This window comes from Propithecus coquereli, unplaced genomic scaffold (genome assembly GCF_000956105.1).
Source record: "Propithecus coquereli isolate 6110/MARCELLA unplaced genomic scaffold, Pcoq_1.0 Scaffold56, whole genome shotgun sequence".
Classification (NCBI taxonomy): domain Eukaryota; kingdom Metazoa; phylum Chordata; class Mammalia; order Primates; family Indriidae; genus Propithecus; species Propithecus coquereli.
The window spans coordinates 5,271,397-5,298,315 of NW_012151507.1; the positions used below are offsets into that span (position 1 = coordinate 5,271,397).

General features: G+C 36.7%; 1 protein-coding gene across 2 annotated transcripts in view; it reads left to right on the forward strand.

Annotated features, from left to right (window-relative positions):
• DNM3 (dynamin 3) overlaps positions 1–26,919 on the forward strand; it is a 607,030-nt gene that overhangs the window by 387,404 nt on the left and 192,707 nt on the right. For both annotated transcript variants that reach the window (XM_012657777.1, XM_012657778.1), the window contains exon 15: positions 14,563–14,672. In XM_012657777.1, coding sequence (XP_012513231.1) covers positions 14,563–14,672 — 110 coding nt within the window. The remainder of the gene's footprint in view (positions 1–14,562; positions 14,673–26,919) is intronic.

The following is a 26,919-nucleotide window of genomic DNA, read 5'->3' on the forward strand; positions in this document are numbered from 1 at the left end:
CACCTTTGTAAAAAATAAGTCCACTATAGGTGTATGGATTTATTTCTGGATTCTCTATTCTGTTCCATTGGCCTGTGTGTCTGTTTTTATGCCAGTACCACGCTGTTTTGGTTGCTACCGCTCTGTAGTATAATTTGAAGTCAGGTAATGTGATTCCTCCAGTTTTATTCTTTTTGCTCAGGATGGCTTTGGCTATTCTGGGTCTTTTGTGGTTCCATATAAATTTTAGGATTATTTTTCCTATTTCTGTGAAGCATGTCATTGGTATTTTCATGGAGATTGCATTGAATCTGTAGATTGCTTTGGGTAGTATGGACATTATCGTAACAATACTGATTCTCCCAATCCATGAGCATGGAATATATTTTCATTTTTTTATGTCCTCTTCAATTTATTTATCAATGTTTTATACTTTTCATTATAGAGATCTTTCACTTCTTTAGTTAAGTTTATTCCTAGGTATTTTATTGTATTTGTAGCTATTGTAAATGGGATTACTTTCTTGGTTTCTTTTTCAAATTGTTTACTGATGGCATATGGAAATGCCACTGATTTTTGTATTTTGATTTTATACTTTATAGCTTTCCTGAATTTATCAGTTCTAATCATCTTTGTGGGGTCTTTAGGTTTCTCTAGATATAAGATCATATCCACCACAAACAAATATATCTTGACCTCTTCCTTTCCAATTTGGATGCCCTTCATTCCTTTGTCTTCTCTGATTGCTCTAACTAGAACTTCCAGTACTATGTTGAATAAAAGTAAAAGGGGGCATCCTAGTTTGTTTTATCTTAGAGGAAAGGCTTTCAGTTTTTTCCCCATTCAGTATGATGCTAGCGGTGGGTCTGTCATATATGGTTTTTATCATGTTGAGGTAAGTTACTTCTATATTCAGTTTTTTGAGACTTTTTTTGTGAAGGAATGTTGAATTTTATCAAATGCTTTTTCAGCATCAGTTAAAATGATTATACAGTTTTTGTCCTTTGTTCTGATAATATGACATACCACATTGATTGATTTGCAATTGTTGAACTATCATTGCATCCCTGGGGTGAATCTCATTTGATCATGATGAATAATCTTTTTAATGTGTTGTCGAATTCAGTATGCTATTATTTTTTTTTTTGAGGATTTTTGCTTCCATGTTCATCAGCGATATTGGCCTATAGTTTTCTCTTTTGGATGTGTCTTTATCTGGTTTGGGTATCAGGGTAATACAAGCCTTGTAGAATGAGTTTGGGAGTATCCCTTCCTCCTTAATTTTTTGGAATAGTTTAAGTAGGATTAGTATTAGTTCTTCTTTGAATCTTTGGTAGAATTCAGCAGTGAAGTCATTGGGTCCTGGACTTTTCTTTGATGGGAGACTTTTTATTACTGATTCTATCTCCTTACTTGTTATTGGTTTATTCAGATTTTGGATTTCTTCCTGGTTCTATCTTGGTGGGTTGTATGTGTCTAGGGATTTATCCATTTTTTGTAGGTTTTCAATTGATTGGCATATAGTTGCTCATAGTAGTCTCGTAGGATCCTTTGAATTTCTGAAATATCAGTTGTAATGTTTCCTTTTTCAGCTCTGATTTTATTTATTTCAGTCTTCTCTTTTTTTCTTAGTCTGGCTAAAGATGTGTCAATTTTGTTTATCTTTTAAAAAAATCCACTTTTCATTTCATTGATCTTTTGTATTTTTTTTTGTTTCAATTTCATTTACTTCTGTCTTGATCTTTATTATTTCTTTTCTTCATTATTTCTTTTCTTCTACTAATTTCTTCTTTTTCTAGTGATTTAAGATACATTGTTAGGTTTATTTTAAGGTTTTCTAGTTTTTTCACGTAGGTACTTATTGCTATAAACTTTCCTCTTAGTACTGCTTTTACTGTATTTCATAGATTTTGGCATGTTGTATTTTATTTTTATTTGTTTTAAGAATTTTTAAAATTTTCTTCTTTATCTCTTCATTGATCCACTGGTCATTCAGGAGCACATGGTTTAATTTCCATGTGTTTGTATAATTTCAAGTATTCCTCCTGTTACTGATTTCTGGTTTTATTCCATTGTGATCAGAGAAAATACTTGATATGATTTTAATACTTTGGAATTTTGTAAGATTTGTTTTGTGCCCTAACATATGGTCTGTCCTTGAGAATGATCCATGAGCTGAGGAGAAGAAGAACATGTATTCTGCAGCTATTAGATGAAATGTTCTGTAAATATCTGTTAGGTCCATTTGGTCTATAGTGCAGATTAAGTCCAACGTTTCTTTGTTCAGGATGACAGGATGACCTGTCCAATGCTGAAAGTGGGGTGTTAAGGTCTCTAACTATTATTGTATTGGGGTCTATTTCTTTAGCTCTCATAATACTTGCTTTATATATCTGAGTTTTCCAGTGTTGGGTGCATATATATTTAGTTGGGTCTTGTTTTTTTAATCCATTCAGCCACTCTGTGCCTTTTGATTGGAGAGTTTAGTCCATTCACATTCAGTGCTATCATGCTATTATTGATAGGTAAGAATTTACTACTGCCATGCTGTTTTTTGATTTCTGGTTATTTTGTGGTCCTTTCTTTCTTCCTTCCTTGTTTCCTTTCTTTCTTTACATAAAAATGATTTTCTCTGGTGGTGTGTTTTAATTTCTTGCTTTTTTATTTTTTATGTATCTCTTGTAGGTTTTTTTAAATGCAATATCTTTTATTATTTCATAATATTACTGGGGTACAAACATTTTGGTTACATTAATTACTTTGGTACAGTTTGAGTCAAAGTTATAAGTGTGTTCATCACCCAGATAGTGCGCATTGTACCCATTAGGTGTGAATTTACCCATGCCCTGCTCCCCCCTCCGACCTCCTTGAATCCCGTTGAATTTTACTACCGTACGGACATGCGAGTGTTGATCATTTAGTTCCAATTTAATAGTGAGTACATGTGGTATTTGTTTTTCCATTCTTGCAATACCACACTGAGGAGGATGGTCTCCAGTTCCATCCAGGTTATTTCTTGCAGGTTTTTTGATTTGAGGTTATCGTGAGGGTTATAAAAACCATTTTCAACCAATTATGTTAAACAGATGATAACGTAGCTCTGCCTACAAAAGACAGAGAAATCTAAAAGAAACTCTATACTTAAATTTCATCCTGCTCCCCAGTTCAGACTTTTTGTTGTTTCCATACATATCTTTTTATACTTTCCTTTAAAATGTGGTTGTGGTTATTATTTTTGATAAGTTTATCTTTTAGTCCTACTCAAGATATAAGTGGTTTATACACTGCCATTGCAGCAGTAGAGAATTCTGTATTTGTGTACCTACTGTTACCAGTTTGTTTTATACCCTCAGATGATTTTTTTTATTGTTTATGAACATCCTTTTCTTTCATATTGAACTCCATTTAGCATTTCTTATAGTATAGTTCTGGTGTTGATGAAATCCCTCAGCTTTTGTTTGGGAAAGTCTTTTGTTCTCCTTCATATTTGAAAGATATTTTTGCAGGATATAATAGTCTAGGGTTAAAGTTTATTTCCTTCAGCACTTTGAATATGTCATGCCACTTTCTCCTGATCTGTAACGTTTCCACTGAGAATTCTGTTGCCAGCCATATTAGAGCTCCATTATATCTTGTTTTTTTTTTCTTTTTTTCTTTTTTGCTTCTCTTAGGACATTTTCTTTATCTGTGACCTTTGAAAGCTTAATTATTAAATGCCTTGAAGTAGTGTTGTTTGAGTAAAATCTGCTTGGTGTTCTGTGACCTTCTTATACCTGAATATTGATATCTTTCTCTAGGTTTGTAAAGTTCTCTGTTATTATTTCTTTGAATATACTTTCTACCCCAATCTCTCTCTCCACCTCCTCCTTAAGGCCAATAACTCTTAGATTTACTTGTTTGAGGCTGTTTTCTAGATCTTGTAGGCATGCTTCATTCTTTTTTATTTTTTCTCTTCCAACTGTTTATTTTCAAATAGCTTGCCCTAAAGCTTACTAATTCTTTCTAATGCTTGATCAGTTCTGCTGTTGAGAGACTCTGATGCATTTTTCAGTTTGTCAATTGAATTTCTCAGCTCCAGAATTTCTGCTTGATTTTTTTTTTTTATTATTTCAGTCTCTTTGTTAAATTTCTCTGATATGCTTCTGAACTCCTCTGTGTTATCTTGAAGTTCATTGAGCTTCTTCAGAACAACTATTTTAAATTGTCTGGAAGTTCACATATCTACATCACTCTGGGATTGGTCACTGGTACCTTCTTTAGTTTGTTTGGTGAGGTCATGTTTTCCTGGATATTTTTCATGCTTGTGGATGTTTGCTGAAATCTGGCATTGAAGAGTTAGGTATTTATTACAGTCTTCACAGTCTGAGCTTGCTTGAACCTGTCCTTGAGAAAGCTTTCCGGGTATTCAAAAGGAATGAGCATTGTGACCTAAGTCTTTAATCACTGCATCCGTATCAGCACTGGGGGTGTCCCAAGCCCAGTAACTCCGTGAGTCTGACAGACTCCTGGGTAAAATACAGGAGAATACCCTGGATTACCAGGCACAGTCTTTCACTCTTTTGCCAGAGAAAAGACTCCCTTTTCACAGAGAGTCTTTACACTCTCTGTGCTGGGCTGCTGGAGATGGGGAAGGAGTGATGTGGGCACTCCCCCATGCCCACCACAGATGGAACTGCACCAGGTCACACCTCAAGCCAGCCCAAAACCTGTGGCAACTGCTGCCTGGCTACCTCTCATGTTTTTTCAAAGCCCAAGGGCTCTTTAGTCAGCAGGTGGTGAGTCATGCCAGGATTGGTTTCTTCCTCTTCCCTTCAGGGCAACAGGTTCCCCTCTGGCTCAGGGTGTGTCTAGAAATGCCATCTAGAACTGAGGCCTGGAATCAAGGCTTTAGGAGTCTGCTTGGTACTTTATTTTACTGTGGCTGAGCTGGTACCCAAGTTGCAAGACAAAGTTCTTTATACTCTTTTCTTTCCTTTCCCCAAGTGGAAGAAGACTCTCCCTGAGCTGCACTGCCTGCAGTTGGTGACATAGAAACTCACTTAGCCACCAACACTGGTGTCTCAATGGGTCACATGCACCCCAAGTTCCACTGGCTCTGAGCCAGCACACCTGCAGGACTTGTTGCAGGACTGCCAACTTTGTTGTCTGACTGCCTTTCAAATTTATTTTTGGCCCCAGGCTGCATTTGGCAGCCACTGGTGGGGCTGGTCAGAACTCAGGTTTCTGCCTCTGGGGCAGAGTATTTCCCTCTGGCCAGGCTGATCTAAATGCTCCCTTCATGGGTGCTAGCAGAATTCTGTGCTGTGCTCTGTTCCCCTGTTACAGGGCAGCCTTGAGTTCCAATGCAAAGTCCCAAAGTCAGTTCCCCAGGCCCACACATCCTCTCTCTACCTGGTGCTAGTGCTGGGACAGTGCTGCTGAGGAGTGGAGGAGGGGTGGCCTAGGAAATACAAGACTCCCTTTCCTGCCCTCTTCAGTGGCAGGGTTCCTTGATATAATGTTAAAACCAGAGACCCCAGGAGTTGAAGGCTACAGTGAGCTATGTCGTGCCACTGCACTTAAGCCTGGGAACAGAATGAGACCTTGTCTCCAAAAAGAAAAAAAAAAAAAAAAAAAAAAAAGGAAAGAAAACCACTTCTTGCAGGGAGGTGGTCAAGATAGTGGACTAGAAGCAGCCTGCACTTGCGCCTCTTAAGACAAATATCGAAAGTTACAGGTAGAGGTGCACCCAGGGATGGACCATCTTGAAGAGAGCATTGTGAATCATCAGAGAAGTGATTGGAGACACCCAAAGTAGGTGATCTACTTGGCAAGATCCAGAAGATACCTGGGGGAGGCATCCATACATGAGAAAGGGTTAGGTGAGAGACTCACAGTCCCCCAGCAAACACTGAAATATGAGCTTCAAGGGGGCTCCCCCATCATAGCAGCTCTTGGAACTGACCAGGGAGCTCCTTGGAGATCGTGCAGCAACATTGCACTGGAGAATGGGCACAGTGGGGTCCCACCAACTTCTGGTCCCAGATCGCTGCAACAGATGCCAGTCTGCACTCTGAGCTCTGAAGTGCCTGGTCTGCAAAGGGGACGGCTCTACTGCAGCCACCACCTCCCCATTACCCCTTCCAGGTCGGGAGGCAGTGGAGAGGGTGAGTGCTTTCACGTGTACTATGATTGGGTGCCTTGCACTCCCCCAACCGCCCCCTCCTCCCACTGGCTGCCTGTCAGGGCTCTGAGCAGAGCAGCCACTCACTGGCCCTTGGTGTCTGCTACTGCCACCTTGCTAGTTTCATAGCACCACCGCTGACACCTGAGTAGCACTGCAACAGCTGCCACAGACGGACCTGAGCTGAGGGAGAGCTCTAGCCACTGTGACTCCTTGGTGGGATGCCGTGTGTCTCCTCGGCCCCACCAGCTGCAGGTGGCCCAGCCCCACAGCCGAAAGAGCCACCCTCCCACCAGCTGTGTTTCTGCACTCTGCTCAGGCACTGACCAAGGCCTCCAGTCTGTCCAGGTGTCCGCCAAGGTCCTGTGACTCATACAGGCACTTGTAAAGGTCCCGCAACCCACCCTGTCACCTCCCAATGTCCCTCAACACATGCAGGCACCCGCCAAGGTCCCACAACACATCTAGGTGCTGGCCAAGGTGTCATGATGTGCCCAGGCACCAACCAACGTCTCATGACCCTTCCCACGGCAGGCTGCAGTCCTGTGACATGCCCAGGCACCCGCCAAGGTTATGCAACATGCCCACCACCAACTGAAGTCCATGACGCATCCAGGTGTCCAAAAAGATCCTGCAACCCACCCAGGCATGGGCCATGGTCATGCTATCCACCTCTATGGAGAGAGAGAGACTTGTCCAGCCCCTGCCTAAGCTTTCTAACAGTGGCCTGGGGATGAATCCATTAATGTGAATGAATATCCTCCAGCACCAGTGTGGACTGCAACAACCACAGGGGAACAGGATGATTCAAGAGAACAGTTGGGTTACAGACACCCACCCCTCTCCTGCCAGATTAATACTCCAGAGTAGGCCACAAAAGCACTCTTTCTTTCGTCTCTTCACTAGGTAGGAGAGTTCCCAGCAAGTGAGAACAGGTGTGCCACAAAGCTATCAGCCCTGAGCTGAGAGAAGAGGTTTCAGATGAGAAGAAACCAGCAAAAGAGTTTTGGCAACATGAGAAAACAAGCTAGTTTGACACCCCCCAAAATCACAATAGATCCACAGCAATGGACCCCAACCACAGGAAATTGTCAAAATGTCAGAAATAGAATTCAGAATATGGATGACAAGCAAAATGAATGGAATTGAAGAGAAAGTTGAAAACCCAACAAAGAAACCAAAAAAATATTTAAGGATATGGGTGAAAAATATAAAAAATTCATTAAAGAGATAGACAACTTAAGAAAGGATATAATAGAACTTAAAGGAATGAAAGAGTCATTTAGGGAATTGCTAAATACAACAGAAAGCTTCAACAGACTAGACCAAGCAAAAGAATGAATCTCAGAGCTTGAAGACAAGGCTTTCTTGAATTAACCCAATCAGTTAAAGACACAGGAAAAGGAATAAAGAAGAATGAACAATCACTAAGAGAAATATGGGACTATGTGAAATGAGCCAATACACAAATTATAGATATTCCAGAGGGAGAAGAAGAAAAAACAAAAAGCATGGAAAACCTGTTCAAAGGAATTATTGAGGAGAACTTCCCTGGTATCACCAGAGATTTAGATACAGGATGGTCATTGAACTCCAGGAAGATTCTTAACAAATAGGATAAATCCAAGGCACATAATTATCAACCTGGCCCAAGTCAAAATGAAGGAGAACATTGTACAAGCTGCAAGACAAAAGCCACAACTAACCTGCAAAGAAAAACCCATCATGCTAACAAGCAGACCTCTCAGCAGAGACCTTACAAGCCTGAAGGGATTGGGGCCCCATTTTTAGTCTTCTTAAAGAGAATAACTCCCAGCCAAGAATTTCGTATCCTGCAAAACTAAGTTTCATAAATGAAGAAGAAATAAAGACTTTTCCAGACAAACAAACACTAAGGGAATTCGTCACTACTAGACCCACCCACCATATAGGAAATGCTCAAAAATGCATTATACATGGAATAGCACAGTAGATACCAACAAGTGTAAAAACACCCCAGAGTTAAAGCTTACAGCTCTTATAAAACAATTGCAAAAGAGGGAAAAGAAAAGCATAAGGTTTCACATAACATGATGAACAGAACAGTATCCCACATATCAATACTAATACTCAACATGAATGGTCTGAATGCCACTCTTAAAAGGCACAGACTGGCTGAATGGATTAAAAAACACAACCCAATATCTGCTGTCCCCAGGAAACACATCTCACCCACAAGGACTCACACAAACTCAAGGTGAAGGAATGGAAAAAAATATTCCACACAAAGGACAACCAAAACAGAGCAGGTGTAGCCATTCTCATATCACATAAAATAGACTTTAGGTCACCAATGGTATAAAAGGCAAAGATGGTCATTATGTAATGGTGAAGAGAGCAATTCAACAAGAAAACATAACAATCCCAAATATATATACACCTATCACAGGAGCTCCCAGATTCGTAAAGCAAATTCTAAAAGATTTAAGCAAATAAATAAAGAGCATCTTAATTGCCAGGGAATTCAATACCTTCCTGACAAAATTGGACAGACCATCAAAGCAAGAAATGAACAAAGAAACACTGGACTTAAATGGCACTTTAGAACAAATGGTCATAACAATGGACATTTACAGACCATTCTACCCAAAAACTACTGAATATACATTCTTCTCATTAGCACATGGGACATTTTCCGAGCTTGATCATATCTTAGGGCTCTAAAAAAGTCTCAACAAATTTTAAAAAATTGAAATAATACCATGTATCTTCTCAGACCATGGTGCAATAAAACTAGAAACCATTTCCAAGAGAAACACTCAATTTTACACAAAGTCATGGACATTAACCTGCTACTGAATGATCCTTGGGTCAATGATGAAATTAAGATGTAAATCAAAAGATTCCCTGAACTGAACGACAAAGGGGACACAAGCTTTCAAAGTCTATGGGATACAGAAAAAGAATTCTTAAGGGGAAAATTGATAACTTTAAATGTTTTCATCAAAAAGACAGAAAGATCACAAATTCACAACCTATGTCACATCTCAAGGAACTAGGAAAAGAAGAACAAACCAAACCCACACCCAGCAGAAGAAAAGAAATAACAAAGATCAGAGTAGAACCAAATGAAATGGAATCCAGAGGGAAAAAAATTACAAAGGATCAATGAAACAAAAAGTTGGTTCTTTTTGAAAAGATAAACAAAATTGATAGACCACTAGCCAAGTTAACCAGAAATAGAAGAAAAAGGACTCAAAGAAGCTCAATCAGAAATGAAAAAGGAGGCCTTACAACTGATACCACAGAAATACAAAATATCACCCATGAATACTACAAAAACCTTTAGGCAAACAAACTAGAAAACCTAGAGGAAATGGATAAATTCCTGGAAACACACAGTCTCCCAAACTTGAATCAGGAAGAAATAGAAGTCCTGAACAGATAGATAATGAGCAGCAAGATTGAAGCAGTAATAAAAAATCTCCCAAGAACAACAAAAAAGGCCCAGACCAGACAGATTCACAGCTGAATTCTACCAGACCTGTAAAGAAGAACTCGTACTTATCCTACAGAAATTATTCCATAACACTGAGAAGGAGGGTATCCTCCCTAACTCATTCTAAATGATTGGTACACACAGGCACAAAAGGATGTAACGGACATTGGAAATCAAGAAGGGGATAATGGGAGGAGTGGTGTGGGATAAAAACTTACCTATGGGGTACAATGAACACTGTTCTTGTGAGGGACACACCAAAAGCCCTGACTTAAGCATTATGCAAGGTATCCATATAATAGAATCATTTGTACCCCTTTAATGTTTTGAAATAAAAAATAAATAGGTACTGTGATTGCTCACCTTATTTTTGGTTTTTCTGAAGGTGCTTTCTTACGTAGTAGTTGTGGAATTCGGTGTTCCTGCAGTGGGACAATCTCTGGAGGTTTCTGTTTGGCCATCTTTTCCCACCCCCTTTCCCACCGTGGAAATTTTTATGCCCAACATTATGCTAGGCATTATAATACATAGAAATGAGGAAGGACTCATGTTCTTATCCTTGAAATACAACCTTATCCTCTGTCGCCTTATTAGTAAGAAGAGACATGCACAAATAAAATGATTAAACGTGTCATCAAACTAAGGCCACTCAACCGAAGTTTTGAATCTCCCTGTACATAAATCACCAAGTATGTAAAGGCTTCCCAGTCCTTTTCATATGCAGGAGTGATTCCTCCACACACCAGATCCTCTGCTCATACCCACTGTGGCTTCTTCCAGCACTCAAGTTATATTGATGGTGCTCTGCCAACTAGAGACCATCACTCAACACTTGCCAAGCCCACACCTATCTCATTGATTCTTGTTTCCTTTCAAGTGCAGTGAACATATACTGTGGCCATCCCATAATTCCTACCTCTCGTCACCTTGATTCCTCTGTTTTGTACTGCTCATCAGTCAGTTATTTCCACCTCAGACCACACTCTTTCAAATGTAGATGCAACCTCTTTTGGCCTGTTCTGTTTCTCCTATTTCTTCTAACTCTTGCCAAGTTACTTCGGGGAAGGAACACTAGCACTCGCATGTTTCCGATCTCTTCGAACAAAGAATCTTTGTCATCCTGGAGCCCTCTCACACCGATAAGGCTGGTGACCCTCGTGTATTGAGTAAAGGAAAGGTACCTACATTTAAATGTGAAGAAAACAATGGTGTCGAATTACTGATACCAGCCTCTGAAGCTTCTGAAAATATGCAGAAGTTCCTTTCTGAATCTTCATTAAAAAAAAAATCTTTCTCTAGAATTTTCCAAGCACTTCCTTCAAAATGTCTATTCAAGATAAAATGTTTAAAATATCAAATTTAGAGAAAAAAGAAAAACAAAGTATCAAATTTTATTTCTTCATTGCAAAAAACATTCTCTTTTTTATTTTTCTTTGCAAATGTAACCGACTTAGGCAATAGAATTGACTGAACATTCTGAGTTCCAAATGAACAAATTTCACACAAATTGTCAAAGGTAATGCATAAACACAAATATTAAATGAGGATGTCTCATATATAGTTCAAAATGAATAGAACAAACAATGCCTATAGTATTAGTTGAAAGGAGAGAGATGAGGAGTAACAGTTATAAGCTTGAAAAAACTCTTTGCACAGGATGTAGAACTTCAGTTGGAGTGTAAATAATAAACGTTGTCATGGTAGAGGAGGAGTAAAAAGGGTATCTTAAATTGGGAAAAGATTATTGGCAAAGGTCTGGTTGAAACAGAGACTTCTTATTCAGAAAAAAATCTACAAATAAGGATTGGGTCACATTAACGAGTTTAGTGGATTTTTTCCCATAAATAATGGAAAGCTGTTGAAAATTTTGAAGGACTGTAGTGAATCTGATAAAGTAGTTTTTGAAAATTGCCCTTTCTGGCGATATTAGAGAAATTGAAAGGCATAGAGAATAGGAAACTATTTACGACCACATGCTTGTGAGATGCCAGGGACCTGGAGTGATGTGGTGGGAATGTCAGACAAGGGGAACTATGACGAATGCTTCAAACGCAATGTGGCAAAGTCTTGATGTAATAAGGGAGGCGAAGAAAGAATGAGTCAGGGGTAGTGAGGTTTCGGACTGGTGCCTGGAGAATGAAGAAGAAATGTGATAACAGAGACAGGGAGGTCAGAAGGGAAAGTCGTTTGGATGGATGGGGAAAAGGAACAAGATGAGTACATGGGGTTTGGTGCTGTCAATAGAAATTTAACATGAGCCCTGTATATCATTTTAAATTGTCCTACTGCCACCTTCAAAACAGTGAAAATAAATAGGAGGAATTATGTTTAAAAATGCTTTATTTACCCCAATTTATTCAAAATGTTATTTAAACATATAATCAGTAAAAAAAAGTATTAATAAGACAGTTTACATTCTTTTTTTTCATACTCCTTGTAATCTGCTGTATATTTTACATTTATAGCGATTCCAATTTAACTAGCTACATTTCAAGTGCCCAGTAGCTGCCTGTGGCTGGTGGCTACCATATTGGACAGCACATTATTAGATAGTTTAATAGAAACTGACAATTATTTAGCAAATTTCTTAATTCAGCTGGTGCTAAGACTCACTGTATTTGAGAAATTATAATTCTGTATATCCTTTCTCCTTCTCTATTCCTTTTGTTTATTTTAGCTATTTCAGATTCAAGATGTTCTTTTAGCAGAATGTCATTCTTTCCTAAAAGCACCAAGACTTTTAGAAATATTCATGATATACTGTTTCATTGCTTGGAGTTGCTGCTGTCTTATTTAATTCTCTGTTTTACTTACAACTTTAATTAAACCAATCAGTCTGAATATTTTTTCTTCTTCCTTTGTCAGTCTTAAAAGTTTTGATTATGAAATAATTTAGCAATATGTCCTCAGAAACATGGGATAAATGACATTTAGTACTCTGAAAATTAAGACTGCATTATTTATGTTCCCTAGTCTGTTTATATGTGTATTTCTCCGGTGTTTAGTATCTAATGCAAACTTGCTGGATTTCTGGTCTTCACTATATGCTGCTAAAGAATGCAGTACAAAGGGAGCCTACTTCTATAGGAAACAAGCCAAGGACATTGTGTTCCATCTTTACAATGAAATGCAGATTTCCCATTAAAAGGCCAATCCATCATTTCGAAAGATTGAATAGGATGGTGCATTAAAAAAATCCAGCTGCTTAAATTTAGGGCATTGAAAAACGTCCAATAAAAAAATGTTCCCTGGGTCGCAAGCATTTTCATTTGATTATGTATTGGATAGATTTTCATTCAATCTAGGATTTTGCCTCTTAGAATCCTGTCCTAAAATAGTCTGACAAGTGTTTTGAGCAAGTTGGTCTCAACTATGAACTCCATTTACTTAAATTATGTGTTTGCTATTTAGAATATCCTTGTATTTGCTGATACATTATTAACTTTTTACAAGAAATATTGGAATATTCTTGGAGTGCTTTGCTTTTTCATGTTTATTCTTAGGCCTCTCCCTCTTCCATTTAGTTTCTTTTGTGTTTCTTCTTTTCTTTGAAGACATTGTCTACCAGGATGATGGCCATTTTGTTCTCTAACCAGCTTCCTTCAATATTTTCAGTCATCTGTTTCATGCAGCCTTATTTTTCTGGCCAGAGTGCCACTGTTTTGCTGTTCTAAGTGCTCTGCCCAACTTTTTTCCAACTAACTTAGGAGTAAGAAGTGGCAAAGCCAGTGATATTCCCTGCAACACTACATGATAACCACAAACCAGCTAGGGAGAGCACAGAACAGTTCTGATCCATGCTACTGAGCCTAGCCACAGATTCTCAAGGAAGTGGTCTATATGCTGTAGGAACAAAAAGGTTTATGTCAACACCTTTGTATGGTGCATGTATTTCTCATGGGCATTAATAGTCATTTATTAAAAGTTATAGCTGTCTCCATGCTCTCCTCCTCTGGAGGCTAGTCCTGGTCTTTCTCAGGAGCAGCACCAGAGATGTAGCCTAGGACCGTACAGAGGACTGCTGTCAACAAGGGTTATGGTAACCTGTCCTGGTAGTAGGTATTTAACAGATTTCTTATGCTGAGTATTTGGCTCCCTCGTATTATACTGGTTGTTAGGCATTTATACATAAAATAATATTGCCTCTGGGCCAGTCCCTAAAAGTAAATGTTTCCAATAATTCTTTGGCATTCAATATGTTTTACTAACACCAATTCAGTCCCATTTGCAGACCTCACCTCTCCAATGTCCATATTCTTCCCGAAGAATTGTTAATTATAAAAGAGAATTTGTTCTAGTTAATTTCAGTACACTTCTAATGAGTTCTTTTTTTTTTCCCCCAAAGAGATCAACAATTTTATGTATTCTTTTTCAGGATCTATATTTTATTCTAGACCCAAATGAGGGAAGTATTTTCTGTGCTTTATCGTAGTTTATGGGGGGGCGGTATTTCATGCTAGGGTCCTGTGCTTCCACTCTCCTGCCAACACTGGCTATCAAAACTGCTTAGGCTGCAAATAAAACATGAAATGAAATCCATCTGGCATTTCTCATTGAATTAGGACCAGAACATTTTTGTTAAATATTAACAGATGGCTAAATTCTTAATATCAAACTAACATTTAAAAACATCTAAGGGGACCCACATGAGGGGGAAAGGGTAGAGGCCCATGTGTTTTCTCCATCTTGGAGCCCTTCCTATAAACTTCCCTCACAATTTTTCTGACCCAAGTGTTGAGAATCACTGGAGTTTCCTATCTCAGATAACTTATTCCTTGGTAGCTGGTGTCAAAACAGTGTTTGATAGTATCAGGATAATATAATCAAGTGTTAGCGAACTCAGGTGATATGTTGCCTTGGGAAGCTTCGAGATCTTTATTAAAGTCAATTTTTTTTTTTCTCTCCCGCCTTCCCTCCCTACCCCCTCCCCCACCCCCAATAGGAAAAAGAAAAGAAGTACATGCTTCCCTTGGACAACTTGAAAGTTCGAGATGTGGAAAAGAGCTTTATGTCTAGCAAGCACATTTTTGCACTCTTTAATACAGAGCAAAGGTAAGAAAATGAAGCAGTTTCTGTCTGCAGATTTTTTTCCCTTAAAGTTCTACATTATCCAGAGATCATATTTGCAAATGGTTCCTTTGGTCACACCTTGAAATTTGTCAGCTCTTTAGTTTTTCTTTCATTTATTCTGTATTTTGAATTTCCACATGGGTTATGGCTTTAAAAAATTAAAACTTAGAATAAAAAAGATCTTCTAATAGTAATTAGTTTATTTCTTGCTTTCCCAGCAGGGACCAAAATCGTTCTTCATCTGTCCTTAAAGCTACATTTTAAAAAGCCTTTATTATCCTCATATATTGTCTATATACTTACAACTTAGTTATAATTTTTAATAGTATCTGTCTAACATGGATGAATATCATTCAAGGTCTTCTTAAAACCTATATATTATATAATAACTAAATTCAATGAATAAAATTATTCAGTCAACATAAATAAAAATATAGAGTACTTTGCAGTTCTTCAAAGCACTGTCCACATTCATTGTCATTGCTTTTTGTAATAATTGCCCTTGAGGTTAAAAAGATAAAATTATAAATTAGAAAGTGTAGGCTCAGAGACATTAACTGACTTTCTTAAGATCACAGAACTAGTACTTGGAGGAGCTGGAACTTGTATCAGGGCTTTGTCTATTTGTCTATGTCCACTTTTCCTTCCACTCATATTTCTTCCCGTGTGCTCTTTTTTTTTTTTTTTTTTTTGGTGGGGTAGTGGGCTGACCATCATAGAGTGCCATGATTGTTCACTGGAACTAAGCAGTGAAGTTAAAGAAGCCAGTGGAGAGGTAACAAAAAACGACTGGGGAGATGTAAAAGGGCTACAACTAGGCAAACATAATAAAGGAGATTTTTTCCCAAATGGAAATGTTATAGGAAAAAGCTAATTAATTTGTGTGAGTCAGTTATTAAGAGAGTGAGTCATTAGGTGGCAGGGTCTAATTTTAACCCATTTTTCCAGGCTGCCTTTTATCTTTATTTAGCAATGAATGAAGTTTACTTGATTAGGTTCAATGACTGGCCCAGGGTCAATCACACAGTAAATTAAAATAGCAAAAGAAGACGACTTCTTCCTACATTCCCAGTCAGTTGCTCAGAGTGACTCACAATGCAAAAATACTTAGAAAAACCACAAGAGCAAGCCATCTAAACAGTCAAGGGGAAAGAAAATTAAATACAACTTCCCTACCAAGTACTAAAATGGGATTTTTTTTTTTAAAGACTTAGTATTATTTGACAGCAGCTTATGAAAACATCCTGAAAATGGTAAAGAATAAAAAGCTTTCCTAGAGAGAGCAGCAGTGAGTCTGCCGCACTAGAGCCAAGCTCAGTACTAGTTGCATGCCTCCATCAGAGCAGTGAGGACCAGGAGATCCTATAGCAATCGCCAGAGGTGTGCTCAGCCTTCTTGCCTGGAAGCAGAGCGGGACAGGTGACTGCCAAACAGGAAGTCAAACGAAATTGAATCCTCGGTCAACCTGGAAAGTTCAGGTTATAAAAGAGCTAGGTACAAATTAAAAATAAGACAGTGGTAGAGGATCTTTTTAGATGAAAGACAACTGATGAAATATAACTTTGGATTTTAAAAAGAGCAAAAATCACCAAAATGAGAACACTCTGGACTTTAAAAAATCTAGATATTTTGGAACCCTGGAATTCTAAAAAGGTATCGAACTCTTCGACCACTTCTCAGAGACCTCTGTGAGTACGTGGACGTCCCCAAAGACACATTTGCCATGTTTTTTCCTTTGAAATCTTGATTCCTTTAAATTATGTTTGTGCTGGCTAGGACCTCCAGTACAGTGTTGGCTACAAGCAGGCATCCTTATCTTGTTTCTGATTTTTAAGGAGAATTATTTTCAAATTTTTTACAGTTAAGTACTTTTTGATAGATACCTGATATCAGGTGAAGAAGATTCCTTGTGTTCCTAGATACTAAAGTTTCTGTTTTCATTTTTAAATCATGGATAGGAGTTGAATTTTATCAACACCTCCACTGGGAAGATTATATGATTTTTCTTCTTTAATCTGTTCATGTGGTGAAATATATTGATAGACCTTCTAATGTTAAACCATCCTTGATCTCTTGGGATTAAATCTAGTTAGGTCATGATGTACTATTATTTATCATGCATTCCTAAAGTTTGCTAACATTTCAGCAAATGGTAAAATGAGCATGATTAGCCCATAAATGTCCTTTTTTGTACTGTCTCTGCTGGTTTTAATATCACAGTTCTGTTAGCTTCACAAACTGAAGTAGGAATCAGTTATTGTTCTTTGGAACACTTTTTTTAAGATAAGGATTAACTGTTAACTAACTGCGGGAAGTCACCTATAAAATCATCTGGTAAATATGCTTTTTGATAAATACACTTTTAACTAGTAATTTAATATATTTAATGATTACAGATTTTAGGTTTTCTGTTTTTTCCTTGGGTCAGTTTAGATAAATTATACTTTTTCTAGAAAATTGTCCATTCTGTTTGCTTTTAAATATATTAGCATCAAAAATTTCTTAATATTCAATGTTTTTAAATCTCTGCCATATCTGAAATTTGAACATTTCTTATTTCTAATATTAAGGCTTATCTTTTTTTAATGATCAATCTTGCCAGAGTTTTATCTATTTTCAGAGAACCAGCTTTGCAGCTTTTGGCTTTTTTGATCCTCTATTGTGTAAATTTTTTCTATTTCAATAATTTCTGCCCTCTATTAGTTACTTCCTTGTATTTTCTTTGTGTTTATTTTTTTGGTCTTTTTATTCTAAATTCTTAGTTTATATGTATAGCTCATCAATTTTTATCCTTTCTTTTCTTATATATGCAGATGAATCTATAGATTTCCTTCTAGATAGTCTTACTACAAATTTTGAAATGTAGTATTTTTATTCCCATTCAGTTCTGTTTCCTATTCTTCATTATGGCTTTTTCTTTGAGTTATTTAGAAGTATGTTGCACATTTTATAGTACACGGAATTTTATTGTTTTGTCACTGTTAATTTCTAAATTCATTGTATTATGGTCAGAGACTATGGTGTAGTCCATGATAAATTTTCATAAATATTTCATGTATGTTTGAGGAGAATATACATTTACTGATTTGGGAGTACAGGTTCCATGAAACTTGATTGAATTTGCTTATTAACTATATTTTCCAATCTCTATACTGACTGTCTTTTTTTCATCTTGAATAATTCAAACATTCAACAAGTATTTATTAGGGAGTTATTATGTGCCAGGCACTGTTCTCTGCTTAAAATACATCTGTGAATAAAATAGATACAAAAGATTATATATTTTAGATTATATTCTAGAAAGGGACATAGGCAGCAAGACAAATAAAAAGAATCTTACTTTATCAGAGGGGCATTAAAAAATCTCACTTTATGATTGTGAACTCAAATATTCTATTAAGTTTGTCAATTTTTGCTTTATGTATTTTGAGGCCATTCTATATTGTTATAAGAGATTCATACAAATTTAGAATTATATCTTCCTGGTGACTTTTTAAAAAAAATAACTTTGGGAAAATGCTCTTTATTCCTAGTAATTCATTTGGCCTTAATATTTATTTTGTCTGATGTTACTATAGCTACACTAACTTTTTTGGTTAATATTTTCTAAATTTTTTGCTGATACATAATATCCATACATATTTATGGGGTGCATGTGATATTTTGTTACATGTATCAATTATGTAATGATCAATTCAGAGTATTCAGGATATCAGACACCATTAGTATTTATCACTTCTATCTGTCGAGAACATTTCAAGTCCTCTTTTAAAGCTATGTTGAAATGTAGCATTGTTGTTAACTGTAGTCACCCTACTTTACTATTGAACATTAGAACTTATTCCATGTATCTAACTGTATGTTTGTGCCTATTAACCAACATCTCATCACCCACCCCACACCAACATCCTTCCCAGCCTCTGGTAACTATCATTTTACTCTCTACCTCCATGAGATCAATTTTTTTATCCCCCACATATGAGTGAAAACATGTGATATTTATCTTTCTGGGTCTGGCTTATTTCACTTAACGTAATGAATGATCTCCAGTTCCATCCATATTGCTGCAAATGACATGATTTCATTTTTTATGGCCAAATAGTATTCCATCGTGTACATATGCAACATTTTCTTTATCCCTTCATCTGTTGATGGACACTGACATTGATTCTATATCTTGGATACTGTGAATAGTACTGTAATAAACACGGAGGTACATGTTTCACTTTGATTTACTGATTTGCTTTCCTTTGGATAAATGCCCAGTAGTGGGATTGCAGCAGTGGATCCTGTTAGTATTTTGAGAAATCTCCATGCTGTTTTCCATAATGACTGTGCTAGTTTACATTCCCACCAGCAGTGTATGATAAGTTCTCTTTTCTCTGCATCCTCACTAGCATTAGTTATTTATTTATTTTTCTTGTCTTTTTAATAACTGCCTTTCTAACTAGGGTGAGATGATATCTCATTGTGGTTTTGATTTTCATTTCCCTGATAATTAGTGTTGTCGAGCATTTTTTCATACACTGACCATTTGTATGTCTTCTTTTGAGAAATGTCTATTTAGATCCGTTTTCCACTTTTTAATGGGATTGTTTGGTTTTTTGCTGTTGAGTTGTTTGAGTTCTTCGTATATTCTGGATATTAGTTCTTTGTCAGATGAATATTTTGCAAATATTTCTGCCATTCAACAGGTCGTCACTTCACTCTGTTGATTATTTCCTTTGCTGTACAGAAGCTTTCAGTTTAACGTAATCCCATTTGTCTATTTTTGGTTTTGTTGCCCGTGCCTTTGAGGTCTTAGCCATAAAAATCTTTGCCTAGACCAATGTCCTGGAGTGTTTTCACTATGTTTTCTTATAGTTTAGAGACTTACATTTAAGTTTTTAATCCATTTTGAGTTGATTTTTGTATATGGTGAGAGATTGGAATTTAGTTTCATTCTTCTGCATATAGATATCCACTTTTTCCCAGCACTATTTACTGAAGAGGGTGTTTTTTCCCCGATGTACATTCTTGGCACCTTTGTTAAATATCAACTGGCCATAAATATGTGGATTTATTTTTGGGTTCTCTATTCTGTTCCATTGGTCTATGTGTCTGTTTTTATGCCAATATCATGCTGTTTTGGTTACTTGAGCCTTGTAATATATTTTGAAGTCAGATAGTGTTATGCCTTTAGGTTTGTTCTTTTTGCTCAGGATTGCTTTAGCTATTCTGGCTCTTTTTTTATTTATAGAAATTTTAGGATTTTTTTTCCCTGTGGAAAATGTCATTGGTATTTTTCTAGGGATTGCAATGAATCTGTAGATTTCTTTGGGTAGTATGGTCATTTTAATAATATTAGTTCTTCTAGTCCATGAGCATGGGATGCCTTTCCTTTTGTTTGTGTTCTCATCAGTGTTTTATAGTTTTTTTGTAGAGGTCTTTCACTTCCTTGGTTAAATTTATTCCTAGGTATTTTGTTTTTATAGCTATTGTAAATGAGATTGCTTTCTTGATTTCTCTTGCAGCTAATTCACCATTACAGCATAGAAATGCTACGGATTTTTGTATGTGATTTTGTATCCTGCAACTTTACTGAATGTGTTGATCAGATCTAAGAGTTTTTTGGTGGAGTCTAAGTTTTTCTACATAAGATCATGTCATATGCAAAGAGGGACAGCTTGACTTCCTCTTTTCTAATTTGGATGCCTTTTATTTCTCTCTCCTGCCTGATTTCTCTGGCTAGAACTTCCAGTACTATGTTGAATAGGAGTGTTGAAAGTGGGTATCTTTGTCTAGTTCTAGTTCTTATAAGAAAGGCTTTCAACTTTTCCCTATTCAGTACAATATTAGCTGTGGGTTTGTCATATATGGCCTTTATTATGTTGAGGTATGCTCCTTCTATGCCTATTTTGTTGAGTGTTTTTATCATGAAGAGATGTTGAGTTTTAGCAAATGCTTTTTCTGCATCTATTGTGATGATCATATTGTTTTTGTCCTTTATTCTATTGATGTGATTTATCATGTTTGTTGATTTGTGTATGTTGGCCCATCCTTACTTCCCTCGGAAAATCACATTTGATTGTGGTATATTATCTTTTTGATGTGTTGTTGGATTTGGTTTGCTAGCATTTTGTTGAGGAATTTTGTGTCTATGCTCATCAAGGGTACTGGCCTGTAGTTTTCTGGATTTTGTTGTGTCCTTGTTATAAGAATAATGCTGGCTTCATAAAGTAAGTTAGGAGGAATTTCCTCCTCTTCTATTTTTCAAAATAGTTTGAGAAGAATTGGTATTAGTTCTTCTTTATAAGTTTGGTAGAATTCAGTAGTGAAGCTCTCAGGTCCTGGGCTTTTCTTTGTTGGAAGACTTTTTATTACTTATTCAATCTTGTTATTGGCCTGATCAGGTTTTCTATTTCTTCCTGATTTAATCTTGGTAGGTTGTATGTGTCCAGGAATTTATTCATTTCCTCTAGGTTTTCTAGTTTGTTTTTGGTTAATATTTGTTCAGTATATCTTTTTACTTCTTTTTGTCATCGAATTTTCTTTATTTTTATTAAGTGTTTTTTAAAGTGTTTCTCTATATCATATAGCTGGGTTTGCTCATTTTTAATCTAATGTGAGATCTTTTTCTTTTAATTAGTGAGTTTAGCCAATTTACATTTTTTATTATTAATAATTTATTTGAATTTAATTTTAGATTTTCTATTTATCCTATCTTTTCTATACTTATTCCCCACCACCCCTGCATTCTTTTGCTTTAATTCAGGTTAATTTATTTTTTCCATTGTTTGGAAGTTATATATCCGTTTTTATCCTTTTCATCACTTTTTAAATATTTTGACATTCATATTTGACTTACAGTGGAAGTTAGTCTTTCTACTCTTTCCAAAATGACCTTAAAGCACTTTAACCCCAAGAAACCCCTTCTGATTTCCATGTTATTGTTACCAGTGCTTGAATTACACCTTGATTTTTTTTTACCACCTTAATCAATATTATAATTTATATAGGTGATGATTGTTTGTATTTACTGACATATTTAGCAACTTCTTTGTTCACCTTTCTTCTCCCATCCTAGTGTTTAATTTTAGTTCATTTTCCTTCACACTAAAGTATACCCATTAGTGTGGTTGCCACTCAATTGTAACTCTCAGTTTGGTGTTTGTTTTCCTGAAAATGTTTTTATTTTTCCCTCATTATTGAATAATAGTTTAACTGGATAATAAACTATACATTGATAGTTATTTTATCTCACAATGTTGAAGTTGTTATTCCTCTATATTCTGACTTCAACTCTCCTTTTGAAAAGTCAGCTCTTTTGAAAAGTCAGCAAAAGTGTTGCTTTTTTTTTTTTATAGGTAATCTGTATTTTCTCACTGGTTTGCTTTAAGGTCTCTTTTGTCTTTTGTATTCTGAAGTTTCAATACAATTTGTTTATGTGTGTATGTTGCTTTATGTGTATTGGTTGGGATTGTGCTTGTTAATCCTGGCAATTCATGATTTTCATAAATTCTGAAAAACTGTGTAGTTGACCCTTGAAAAACATTGCCTCGAACTGCATGGGTCCCATTATTTGTGGATTTTTTTCAGTAAATATATAAGAAAATTTTTAAAGATTTGCAATAATCACATAGCCTATAAATAATGAAAAAGTTAAGAAAAAGGTATTTCATGAATGCATAAAGTATATGTAGATACTAGTTTATTTTATTGTTTGCTGCCATAAATATACATAAATCTATTATTAAAAAGTTAAAATTTATCAAAACTTATGCACACAGTTACAGACCATACATAGTGTCATTCACAGTTGAGAGAAATATAAACAAACATAAAGTTGTAATCATAACTTCATAAAATTAACTGTAGTACCTACTGTACTACTGCAATAACTTCATAACTACCTCCTGTTGCTGTTTGTGGTGAGCTCAAGTGTTGCAAGTATCCGCTCAAAGCACTGTTTGATATTAGTCATCTCCACGTGAGTAGTTCATCTCTCCAGTAAATTATCACAGTAAAAAGTGATCTCTTGCAGTTCATGCCTATTTTTCATCATGCTTACATGGTAAGCATGGTACAATACCGTATGGCACAATACCATAACTTTGAATAGTACCTTAGGACCAATACAAAGTGCCACCAGTGATGCTGTAAGTACTCCCAAAAAGCAGAGAAAGTCATGATACTACAAGAAAAGGTTGAATTGCTTGGTAAGTACTATATAGATTGAGGTCTGCAGCTGCAGTTGGCCATTCCAGACAGATGATTCATCTTATAAACAGATGATGTAAACTTCAGGTATCAATAAATATAGTACAGTACTATAGATGTATTTTCTCTTATGATTTTTCTCAACATTTTCTTTTCTCTAGCTTACTTTCAGAATATAGTATATAATATATATATATAGCATACAAAATATGTGTTAAATGACTATTTGTGTTATCTGCAAGGCTTCCAGTCAACAGTAGGCTATTAGTGGTTAAATTTCAGGAGAGTCAAAAGTGACACGTGCATTTTTGGCTTTGCAGAGGGGTGGTGCCCCTAACCCCTGCATTGTCCAAGAATCAACTGTATATTACCTCTTTGACTTTTGGGTCTTTTTTGTTCTTTCTTGCTTGTCTTCCTAGAATTCCTACCAGGCTTATCCTATACCATTTTGTTCCATTCTCCATGTGTTTAAACTCTCTCTTTCGTGCCTCATTATGGGTCATTTTTTTGGTATTGTCTTCCAGTTCACTAATACCTTATTCGTCTTTGACCAGGCCAAGATAAATTTTCATGTACCTTTTCTTCTCTGGTGGATAGATTTTTTTCCCAGTCCATCCTTTCTCCCAGTATGTGACCTCTGGAGGGTCCTGGCTCTCACATACATCCCAAGATTCTGTTTCCTGTTCTTTTGTGAACATTAAAATCTGAGCATTTTAGTTACTGAAACTGATATCATCCAGTGGCAAAAGTGACAAAATATGTTATTTCCTCTTGGGTTTTTTTGGGCGGGTGGTGGAGGAGAGTGGAGGTTGAGGATTTCTTTTATTTTGGAGACAGGCATTCAAAATAACGTTTTTCATCAATTCTAGATGTCTTGTAGCAAAGAGTTTTTAAATTTTCCATTCTGCCATTTTGGTTGAAATGAAGTGACCTTTCATTACCGTTAGACTGTAGAAACAAAAAACGTATATTCCCGACTTCTACCAGGGGCGAAGACTATGATATTAGTGAACCTGGAAGGCTAACCTGGGGTCAGCATGTATACAGACGTGACTGTTTTACAAACCAGTTAGAAACAGTGATCATTCCTACTCTCTCTCCCATTTATTCTCTCGATACATATTTATTTTGTTATCCATTCCAAATAATCTATTAAACGTGTATTCATTATCAGCCCTACATGTCAGTAAGGTACTCTAAGTATAAGATGTGATCTTGTTGTGGTGACACCTGCAATCACTAGTGAGCGTCATACATTCACTTTTCACTGATTTTAAAACATAAAATTTAAGAAATCAATGAAGAATTTTTTGAAAAAAGGAAATGAATTCTAGTTGGGAGATTACTATACATGAAATTAAAGGGTTATAGTGTGTAAGGTAACGTTTAACCAGATTACATGATAGTGTATTCCATTCTAGTTCTTAAGTGCTAAAATAGCAGAGGGTATGGGATTTAGCCACAGCAATAGGGCTAGCATCATAGAAAGTGACTCTCAGTGGGTCATGCCTTGAATTGATGTAGAGGAAATAGAAAGGACTGTCCTAAAGGGGGAATAGTATTAGTCAAAACAAGCAGTAGGAAATGTTGCTTAGTCTTTTGCCAGCCTCTTCTGAATGAGAAGAAGCTAATTTCAAAGGCAAGGTGAGCCATAGTGACAAAAATAAAAACATTCGTTTTTTGTCTGCATAGAGTTTATTGAACTGGACTTACCCATGTAAGTTTATGTATTTTAATACTCTGTGTAGAGGGAAAACCATACATTTATCAAAAGCTTATATGCTTAGCGTATTTCTGTCAACTATGCTTAAATCATATTCTTTTCACCACTTTCATTATTTCTGAGATTATGGTTCTATTTTTTTCTTCTGAGACAAGATCTTACAAGAAAATAAATATTCTCTTTCCTTGCCTTTAGATGAATTTATCCTTGGTTAATTTAGAAGAGATTTTCTAAACGCTTCCATTGCTTTGTATTTTTCATGCCTGTTTCCACGTCAGTGTTTTGGATCAATTTATTTACCCATTCAGCAGATGCATGTGAGATGCATTGGCTTGGGGCTGAGAGCTCCTGTTTGAACATGAGAGTTGGCACCAATGTAAGTGTAAAATATCGTGGCGTTTTAGGGTTCTCTGGGAACTTAGAGATAATTTTGTCCTCCTTGTATCACAGGTTAAGGAGCTAACATCTGTAACAGTTAAATGCCTTCCCCATGTCACAAAAGCAGTTAAGGACAGAGCCAGAAATGGGACACAGGTCTAAAATCTCCTAATCCAGAGCTGTTTCTGATACAGTAGTTTAGATATTAACTATGGAACAGGAATCCCACCTGTGGCTTTAGTTGGAATTGCTCCTTAAAGAACAGCAATGAAGAGATGTTGAACTCCTGTATAGACATTTCAGTTTACTGTCAGATTGTACAAATTACCATGGGTTGCATTTAGACTCATTTTTAAGCCCTGTGCGTGGAACTGACCAGTACTCCTGCTATAGTTCCTGAAAAACTACTTTAGCCATTGCTGTTTGTATCACATTATTCCTAAGAGCTCACTCAGTTGCTATTTCAGGTTTCCACTGTAAACTTTTAAGACAGTTACTCTGAGGTCCCCCATCATCAGGTGTGTGGGAATCGATACATTTAACATCCTTTTTTAAAAAGCCTTCAGTGTCCTGGTGAATTAATATGATCTTTATGAGCCTGGTGACCAGATTTTCGAGCCATTTTAAACAGTGTTTCAGTGCTAAGATTTTTATAAATGGAAGGATTTGTTACTAGTTACAGTGACTTCAGCGCTTGAGGAGAGTAATTTCACACCCAGACTGATTGAGCCTACGTAAACTCCAGGTACGGATACGCATTCCCCAGCCTTCCTCTGGGCCTTTCAAAGAGGGTATCCTGGCTACCTGGGGAGACTGACGCGTGCAATGCTTTGTTCTCGTTCATTGCATCACCGAATCATGAGTTAAAAGTTAAAATCTAAGTTAAAAGATTCCTAAACTTCATTGTGGCATGGTCTGAGGCCAAGGATTGAAATGTTTCCCCCAGGTTTTTGTTCCATTCGATTTTGTCAGAAATACCATATTTTCTCTGGTAGAAGCCTGTCTAGATAATGGCCTCACTGTGCTGATCTCTGTTCTCCCCAGGCAGGCCTTCAGTTTTAAGGTCATGCTAAGGCCCATTTCGTTCAAGGTATGTCAGCTTCGGTAGCCAGCAGAGATCCGTTTCTGTCCAGGGGGGTTGCAGGGCAGCCACATGGTATTTTCTGAGCACTCCTCGGGGTTGTCGAACCTTGTTTTCTTTTAAAATAAGGCATTCTTTCTTTGACGCTGCTGTGTGGCTTCCATTCAGGATACAGTTTATCAACATTACCAAGTGTTTCAGTTCACCTCCTCCCCCCTTTTCCTATAGAAAGTCATTTTCGGATGTTTCACTGCCCCACTTGGTCCCTGGCACATTGCTGACACTCAATAAATGTCAAATAATGCCGCAGTATAGTTAATGTGCACTCTTGAGGTGTTCTGAGAAGAATGGCTCTTTATTCTCATTGTCGAGCAGTGTATTTTTCCGCTTGTTAGCTGGAAAGGAATTGGAGTCAGGTTTTCCATTTATATACCTTTATGGCTGTTTCTGTACAAAGACATGCTCAGAGTTTAAGGTTATTTGGAAAAGTGTTTAAATAAATATGCCGGGAAAAAGATGGTATCCAATGCCTTGTCTAAAAGGTCCTGTCTCGCTTGGATGTGGTTGTGTGTCAAATCTATATTAAAAGGGAATCAATTACTCTTCCATAAATAGGGACGGCAGAGGGCTTATGTTTATTGGAATTTCAGTAGGGTGAAGGCGTGTGGTATTGCAGGCTAAGGAATGAAATACTGTGTGAGGAACACGATGCAATTAAGCTTGCATATGGAGCGTAAACAAGATACCCGGAGAAATTATTGTATTTCATTTTTATCCCACCGTCATCAAAACAATGTTTAAGATATTACTTCTTGCCTTACAGAACACTGAGACTTGCTTATCTTCTG